Source organism: Rhodamnia argentea, chromosome 11, assembly GCF_020921035.1.
Source record: "Rhodamnia argentea isolate NSW1041297 chromosome 11, ASM2092103v1, whole genome shotgun sequence".
NCBI classification, from domain to species: domain Eukaryota; kingdom Viridiplantae; phylum Streptophyta; class Magnoliopsida; order Myrtales; family Myrtaceae; genus Rhodamnia; species Rhodamnia argentea.
Window position 1 is genome coordinate 12,140,741 of NC_063160.1, and position 9,324 is coordinate 12,150,064.

At 41.4% G+C, this 9,324-nt stretch overlaps 1 protein-coding gene and 1 pseudogene across 1 annotated transcript; both read left to right on the top strand.

Moving 5' to 3' along the window:
- Positions 1 to 928: 928 nt before the first annotated feature.
- Positions 929 to 3,853, top strand: LOC115731876 (annotated as a pseudogene).
- A 1,514-nt stretch (positions 3,854 to 5,367) lies between these two features.
- LOC125312933 (serine/threonine receptor-like kinase NFP) lies at positions 5,368 to 6,551 on the top strand. The gene is made up of 3 exons (XM_048273021.1): positions 5,368 to 6,126; positions 6,206 to 6,287; positions 6,427 to 6,551. Exons 1-3 carry the CDS (start codon positions 5,368 to 5,370, stop codon positions 6,549 to 6,551), a joined length of 966 nt encoding a protein of 321 aa, XP_048128978.1.
- The last annotated feature ends 2,773 nt before the right edge of the window (positions 6,552 to 9,324 follow it).

The following is a 9,324-nucleotide window of genomic DNA, read 5'->3' on the forward strand; positions in this document are numbered from 1 at the left end:
GAAATTTCTTCAGTTCATCCGAAAGTCGCTTGAGTCATCATCTTTTGTGTGCTGTCCTAAGGAAGGGAGATGCGCGTGTGGCTTATCAATATATCACGCGGATGAGCAACAACTGTTGAATTGTATTGTTTCTTGACGAGGACCGGGCTACCGATGACTATTAAGGGCGCTCGGATAGCGCAATATCAATAGGTGGGTCTGGATCATGGGTTGAACAAGTCATAGCTTTTAATCCAAGAAGAGTTACGGGGTCCATAATACCACATCAAAGAGCTCGTTCTGAGGGAAATTTGATGGCCAAAAGGGTTTTCCTTTTGCAATCTTTTCGGGTCTCAAAATCCATCGTTCGGACAACTACATTATATGCTATGTTTTAGCCCTCTATTTATATTTCGAACTTCTTCACTCCTTATGGGTATTTTTAGGTTTTCTCATGTCATCCAAAGTCTTCATAGTACTGACTTGTCCTTTTCGGATTATCCGACAGATTATGCCATTATTTTGGTGAGCAAAGACCGAGAGAAATTTTTTCTGAATTGCGCCCGTAAATGTTTTGCGTGATTGTGCATGTTTCGAATTGATTTTGTTTGGATTTATCAAACGGTTTTTGCTACGTCAGCTGATATCAAAAGTCGGAAAAACTCGCTCGAAGAAAACACGCCCTTGTTATAAGAGGCACCCTTTTATAGTATCGGTTACGACAACTTCTTATACATTTTCCTAGATATTTCTTGACAAATATATCCATAAATATTTCTCTATCCATATACTCCTATGGTCTTTTTGAAATGTCTTAGGATAAATATGTAGATTGGATAGAGTAATCTAGAAAAACGCTAGATTTCTGAAGAAGAGAGGGCGGTGCATCCCTTCTTTCAGTGTGACCTTGCAAAGTCCCCACCTTTACTGCTCTGCTCCTAGTCTCGGCTCGTAAGCCCTCCGGGCCTTCGGAAGCTCCAAACCGTCTTCTCCATGTTTCCTCCTGAAGAGATATCATTGTGGAATTCTATTTTGTCACGTTCTCATAGCCTTGTCATGGGTCCTCTCTCTTCTTTCCTCTCCTAGAGGGATGATGATTTACGAGTGTTTGTGAAAGTTCACGCAAAATGGTGCCCGCACCGAAGGTGTTTGATGTTTTGCCTAACGTCTGATTCCTCTCGTTTTGCCTAAATTACCTTCATGACGTTTGAAGTCGTGTGAAAGCATTGAAAGGCTCTTTACTGCGCCCCGTTTCTGCGTTCTCCCTCTCTTCCTTGTTGTGGGTTTCGTGTTGCTGTGTGTGTCCGAGCCGAGACGTTTATCGGCACACCAGGCAGGTGTTCGATGAATCCAGTCAATTCATCCTTCGCTTGTAAAGTTGGCTCTCGGTGTCGTTTTGGCCCGGACCAGTCTCAACAGCCAGGAGCGAGTTTCATCTGTTATGCATTCGACATTTGAATTCCACAAAAGCCCATGTTCCGCAAGCATTTCTTTTCTGCTGGAACTGGCAGCCTCTTCAACGCCTTAAACCAGCAGACTCGCTTATTTTCTCGTGACCCTTTCCCTAGCAAGGTCTCGCACTACCTTTATAGAGCCAGAGTTATTGATTCCATCCGGCTTGCACTTCGATCAAATTCCCAGAGTTCTCTTACCACTCTCTTAAGTGACCGGCTCTTGAACTCGTTTGTAGTCACTCACGCTCTCCGTTCTGCTCCTTCTGCTGATTCTGCACTCTCAGTTATTGACATTCTTAAATCAAATGCGAATTTTAGTCACACGCAAGGTACGATTTATGCCCTGGCCGACATTTTGGCCAGATCCGGTCGAAGAGAGGAACTTGATGCTTTGGTTGATGCCATCAATGCCAGGAGCTTTAAAAATGTTCGGGTTAGCCATATGAACCTTATGCAGTGGTATGCAGCAATTGGAGACCTCGACTCGGTTCTTGATACTTGGGATAATTATAGAGGGTTGGACAGACATGTGTGCACTGAATCGTATAACATAGTCATGCGCCTATATGCAGAACAGGGTGAAGATTCCAGGGCTGTGGAGATGTTTCATCAGATGATTGTGGAAGGTGCAAACCCTAATTCTAGGACATATACAACTATTATTGAGCACCTTGTGAATTCTGGGAAGCTGGATGCAGCCTTGGAGGTTTTCAGTGTTTTACCATTGATGAGAATCAAGCGCACAACGAAACAGTTCTCAATCGTGTAAGTGTTCGAAGGTTTGATGAGGTGAATTTTTTACTCAGCAATATGCAAGCTGAAGGTATGTTGCCTGTTCGAGCTCTGCTTTGCTCACTGCAACATATGAAAGAGGGAGGATATATTCATGAGAATGATGAAATTCTTTCTGACATGTTGCCGGATGAGAGGATAAAAAGTGTCGAGTATTTTGTAGATGATACAGAAGACGATGATGATGAGGCTGAAGCCGAGGAGGAGGATAACGTTGCTTGTGATGTCAACAAGGTCAATGGGGTCAGATTGAAACCATGGCTAGACCCTAGAGCTTTGGCAAATGCCTTGCAGAGTTGGAGCCCCAATGATGTTTTGGAATTGGAGAATGCAAAGTCTGTTTGGACAACTCGCTTGGTTTGCAAAGTCCTTAGGAATTTCAAATCTCCAGGGGCAGCTTGGAACTTTTTCTGCTGGGTTGCTTGCCAACCAGGGTATACTCATGATGTTTACACAGTGCAGAGAATGATGACCCTTTTAGCACGACATGGTCATGTCCAATTGGTAAATCAGCTGATGGATAAAATCAGACAGGAGGGACTAAAGCTTCCTTTCAGTACCATTAAATTGGTTATCGACTTCTGTGGCGTTTCAAAAGATCCTGATGCTGCTTTGAAGATTTTTCGTCACGATCGAACTCTCTGTGGTTCTATCTCAAAGTTTAAGCTGATGGTTCTATATTCATCATTGTTACGAACATTGACCAAGTGCAGTAGGTGCTCTGACGCTCTTGAGGTGCTTGAAGAAATGATTTTAAATGGCATTTGCCCAGATATTCAAACTTTGTCTGGTTTGATGGATCATTTTGCGAAGCAAGGAGACATCAAGAACGTGCAGAAAATCTTTGGAATGGTTAGGCAGAACGGTATCGAGCCAGACACTTACATGTTTAAGGTTTTGATTCATGGTTATTGCAAGTGTGACAGAGCTGCTCTTGCTTTGAGGGTGTTCGAGGACATGAGAAACTCAAAACTACTTCCTGACTCTTCCACGAAGGAGTTGCTGGTGAAAAGTCTTTGGAAGGAAGGCAGGAGGAGAGAGGCTGCGATGGTGGAAGAAAGTTGTGAGGAGATAAATGAATCTCTTCCTATTGCTTTACGTGGTCATATATGGACTGTGAGCTCAGCCAACCTCACTCAAGTTTATAACGTCTATGCAAGTACTTTTACATCAAGCTGTGATCCAACAGCAAATGGGGAGGGCTAGTAATGTACTGTATTATCTGAGAACTGTAGTTGTTACTTCTGTTAGCCCCTTGACCAAGTTTAGTTCTGTCAAGTCCTAGCTGACTCACTTTAGTCTGTCGCATAATGGGGGTGCAGATGCAATCAAAATGTAATCTAATTTCTTTTTAATTCATTTTTTTTGCGGATGCAAGCATAATGTAATTTCATTTCTTTCTAATCATATTTTGTTTGAGGGAAACACCGATGTCTGTCCTCCTGCATATTGCAGTTTGTATCTAGTGCCAAAATCTACATGTGGTATTACTTTATTTGGTCAAATATACTCAATATTAAAAGAAATTATTTGAAGTCTGTTTACCACTTACTGTTAGTTTACATACTGTATCATTCTTTCTGTTTGGTCTTTATTCATCTACAGTGTTCATGTCAATCTGAGATAGACTGGAGATGTGATCATCTGTCTATGAATGATTCATTGGTCTATGTTAGAAGATCTTGTTGTGTTTTGCAAATTGGCTCACATTATCTATGCAGACCAAGTCTCGATTTGTTTGTACCTTTCAGGATATCAGAAAACACTCTACTTCAACCAGCTGAATCATCTTCCCCTGCATGCTTGGTATGTTTATGGGGATTTGTTCGAAGGATTTGTTTGTGTGTATGGGAAAGCTATTTTCTGCTTGGCCCCTTCACAGTGGCTCTTTATGTTCAATCCTATTTGCTTGATTGATAGTAGACGAAACGATAATGAGACGGCTGTTCTGCTGTTCTGTCAGACTATCGTACACAATCAATTTTCAGGCAGGAGCTTTTGGCCTGGAGCTTGGTTATTCATTCCTTGTTTATCTGTTCATGTTATTCTTAATTATTGTTGCGTTGGACCATATAAACACAGTTTTCTGTTTTGGCAGATAAAAATGTCGATGGATTGCAAGTAAGCTCATTCGACGGACCTTCTGTTCGACTGTCTAGAAACATCATGCCGCCTTCGGTCCTTCGAGGTTAGTCCATGGAAACCGTGTCCCCGAATCAAATTGGTAGGTTGCCAACAAGAGGTCAATCTATGGCATCGTAGGATGAGACGGTGCAGAATTTATATGGAGCCATTTACAGTCTACAGTGAGGAACCTCACATTGATTTGCTAACTTAATCTGTTAGCCCAGCTGAAGAGGCAGCTAATACTTTGTCTCTACGGATTAAGAAATTGACTTGAGTTCAATTTCTAGATGACAAAAATTGGGGAAGTATAATTCTTCGCAAGTCTCATAGCGAAATTTGGAAACCAAAGTCTAGGCAACTACGTTCTTCTATTCTGTGCAGTCATTTCATCAGTCCTTCCGCAAATGGTAATAAATCCAACTTTGCGAATGATCCTTTCGTGTATAATATCCCTCTTAGTTACTGATCCTAGATCATATTCTGTGGGTTTCTTTGTGGTTTTTGAATTTTTCTTAAGTAAGATTTTGTGGCTCCAAGAGTTTTATTCTATTGTTTGGCTGACTCTCTATGCGTGTGATAAATATGCAGGATGATCTATTTCGCCGGCCGAACTGGGGTTCCCTCGTCTTATATTAATCTGATGCTTGTCGCATATTCTATTTCGAAAGCAACTACCAGCCAAAAACAAATACAGGTTAAATTGCTGCCTATTACTTTCTACCGTACACATATATTTCCGCCTGTTATTTTCTATTCACTCCTCTCCACGCATAAAATCTGTCCCAAGGGAAAAAATTCTATTCGCTAAAGCTTATTTTATCATTGGATCCAAATGAGAATTGTTCAATTCAAAGCCAAAACAAGAACCTACTTCCAGGCTTTATTAGGAGAAGAGTTCCCTAATTCCAAGCGAAAGATTCACACTAGAATGGGTTTTTGGCTTTTTCCAACCTCGGAGCTTCACCCTCCTTAAACTCAGGTTTGAGAGGCTCAAGCCATCCAAGCTGATAGCCCAATGGCCATCTTTCGTTCCTCCCCAAAACATTTACTTCTTCTGCATTTCTTCGTCTTCATCATCTCCGTCACAACTCAACCACTTCCTAGCCCGAGAGCCAACTTCTCGTGCTCCGCCAACTCGCTGAGCTCGTGCCCATCATATGTCGCCTACATTGCGCAAGGACCTGAATTCATCGACTTTGGAAGCATCTCCGACCTGTTTGGTGTCAGCCGTTTATCCCTCTCGCAGGCAAGCAACCTGGCTTCTGAAGATGACCCTTTGTACCCCGGCCAGCTTTTGCTCATTCCAATCACGTGCGGCTGCAGTGGCGGCAGTTTCTTCGCCAACATAACCTATCAGATCAAGAAAGGTGACAGTTACTTCCTGGTCTCGACGAAAGCATTTGAGAACCTCACGAACTGGCAAGTCGAAGAGGAAATGAACCCGGGGATCAATCCAACTCTCCTGCAGATTGGAACCCAAGTCACTATTCCTCTCTACTGTAAGTGCCCGGCAAAAGCGGACTCGGAGGCAGGCTTCAACTTTCTTGTTACTTATGTATGGCAGCCCGGAGATGCACTTTCGTCAGTGGCCAAAAAGTTCAACGCGACACCTGGCGATATTGTTAAGGAAAACAAAGGAGTGAATCTTACTGCGTCTGTAGGTCATCCTGTTCTCATACCAGTATCACAATTGCCAGCTCTTTCTCAACCACTGAATGCCCCTCCGAAGAGAAAAGAATCCAAGCATGAGTGGATTATTGTAGCTTTACGCAGTGTATGTTCACCGTTTAAGAACTAAGAAACTCATGATCAGTCGAGACGTCGAGTTTGACAAGAATGCTGCCTAAAACTAGGAGAACGAGAAGATCGAGAAGAAGTATGTCACCTTGCCTAACATACCACTTGCTCGTGAGGAGTCAACAACACAAGAAGAAGGTGAAGCATCAGACTCACCACTCACGACATAACACCCCCATCCTCTCCGAGAGCAATGAAAGAAGAATCTACTCCAGATTCTCCAATGCTAAGGGTAAAAACCCTTAGAAATCTATGACATGCAACTTTTCTGCTTTAGAACCAGAAAACCATGAAGAGGCGTCCAACGAAGAAGTTTGGATAAAAGCCATGGAGGAAGAGATCAAGATTATCGAGAAAAATGAAACTTGGGAGCTCGCCGATGCCTCGGAGACAAAGAACTGATTGGCATCAAGTGGGTCTACAAGACGAAACTCAATGCCGATGGATCAATCCAAAAGCATAAAGCAAGGTTTGTGGGGAAAGGATATTTGCAACAACCAGGTATCGACTATACTAAAACTTTTGCTCCTGTTGCATTCATGCTCTTATAGCTCTAGCGGCACAGAAAGAATGGAAGATCCATCAACTAGATATAAAATCAACATTCTTAAATGGATATCTTCAAGAAGAAATATATGTGGAACAACCACAAGATTTTATCGTCAAAGGCCAAGAAGAAAAAGTGCTAAAGCTCAAGAAGGCTCTTTAAGGGTTAAAGTAGGCACAACGAGCGTGGTATAGTAGAATTGACGAACACTTCACCAAGCAAGGATTCAGAAGGAGCATAAGCAAGCCGATGCTCTACATCAAGACCCAAGGTAAGTCCGACACTCTCGTCATCTCTCTATATGTAGATGATCTCAAATATATATATATATATATATATATATATATATATATAGAAAATAATGAAAAGATGATTCAAGAGTTCAAAGAAGAAATGATGAAGACGTTCGAGATGACGGACTTGGGCTTGATGCACTACTTCCTCGGCATCGAAGTCGACCAAAATAAAAGGATTTTCATTTCACAAAAGAAATTCAAGATGGATTACTACATATCAATTACAACACCGCCCATGACAAATGAAAAACTACTAAAGGAAGATGGTGCAAAAACAGCTGACCTCTCCCTCTACAGAAGTCTGATTGGCAGTCTATTATATCTCACGCCACACAACCGGACATCATGTACGCGACAAGTCTACTGTCACGGTTCATACAGAGTCCAAGTCAAATTCACTTTGGAGTTGCCAAGAGAATTCTAAGATACTTACGAGGAACTACAGATTATGGCATTTGGTATCAGCCAAGTGCAATGGCTAAGCTCATCCGCTACACCGATAGTGATTGGGCAAGTTCCGCCGATGATAGGAGGAGCACTACCGACTATACATTCACATTGGGTTCTGAAATATTCTCGTGGGCATCCAAAAAACAAGAGTCGGTGGCATAATTTATTGCGGAAGCTGAATACGTCGCCGCTGCTACAACTACCAGTCATGCAATATGGCTTTGAAGAATTCTAGAAGACATTGGAGAAGCACAGACAAAATCAACTTCAATATTTTGTGACAACAAGTCCGCAATTGCTATATCGGAGAATCTTGTTTTCCACGGAAGAACCAAACATATCAATAATCACTTCATACGAGAAGTGCAAAATAATGGAGAGATCGAAATCAAATATTGCAAGACCAAAGATTAAGTTGCCAACATATTCACTAAAGCACTACCACCAGCAAAATTTGAGACGCTACGAAGTATGCTCAGAGTATCACGAAAATGGATCTAGGAGGAGTGTTGATTTATGATCCATTTTCTAGAAGAGTAGAGAAAGGGCCTAGCGGGGGGACAGCTAGTGGCTAGAAAAGTCAAAAGAAAAAATGCAAAATAAAAAATCAAGTCTTCAGGCGTAGAATTATCTAGAGTTTGGATAAAAGTCAATGAAGCTTATCTCTTTATCAAAAGAAAGTCGGTGATATGCCAATAAATAGGACTTAGAAAACGTCCATCTTGGAATAAGAAAAAACCAACTAAAAGCTCTCCTTCTCCTTTTGCAATACTCAAGAAACTAATAAAAGTTTTTATTCCCCTTGTTCCCTTGTACTCCCTTGCCGACAATATTTCTCATATTCCCATCTTTGTTTCTTTCCTCAATCATAAACTAGCTTATAAACCAAAAACCTAACACCCAGAGGTGGAAGAAGGCCTCTGTGAAGTCATAGCTCATCTGTGGTTGGAGTCTCAAATCTCGTCTATGTCTGCAAGTCGCAAGCTCTTCGAGAAGAGGCTTGCTGAGTATCTCAAGTACAACACCAAGTCGCGAACATCACATCCTTATGGAACTGGATTTCGACAGACAAAGAGGGTGATCCGCATGTACGGCCTCAAAGGAACGATCAACTACATCCGTATGGTAGATGCATTTCCCGGATGAGTTGTCCCAAAGCTGGTATCTCCAGCTGTAGGAACACAAGAAGGCAGTGGCTCTTTGAGTTCAAGAGTATGTTAGCCATGTGAAGATTATTGAAGGCAATGTTCAGCAGTTTCATACGTATCATCTGCTAAAAATGTGACAAACTTGATAGCTGACAAACCTTGTTGGTAACAAAATTTCGATCCCCTTTTGTTTGGTCGGTAACACGCTGGTTACGAAAACTTTTATGAGAACACGAACAGTTACCACCTGTTTTAAATTGTAAACTATTTCAATGGTTCATCGACATTTATTTATGCAACTTACCAATATGTTAAAACTTGTCACTTTCATTAAAAATTATCGACTCTTATTTGAGTTTATTTGTAAACATTACTTTTCATTGTTTCGAAATGACCAATTGTTCTAATAACTTGCCAACATTTATTTGTTCAATTCACCAACGCATTACCCACCTGAATTTTCCGAACGGGCTAAGTTAGAAAATTCAAGATTTGAGATCCCCGCTTGTTGCGAGTCTCTTTTCTTGACCAGAAATAATAATAATTACCTAAGTGTCCTTAGTAGCTCTATCTCATGTAGAAATTAAGAGCATTGCGTTTCGTCATAATTTGTCAATAGATTAAGAATCGATTCTTAGGTCTACTCCAGCACAAAAATAACAAAAAGCATAAAAAAAAAGTGCATATAAGGTCAACAGCTATTGGTGCTTCCACTGGTAGTTCTCTCATGAAGG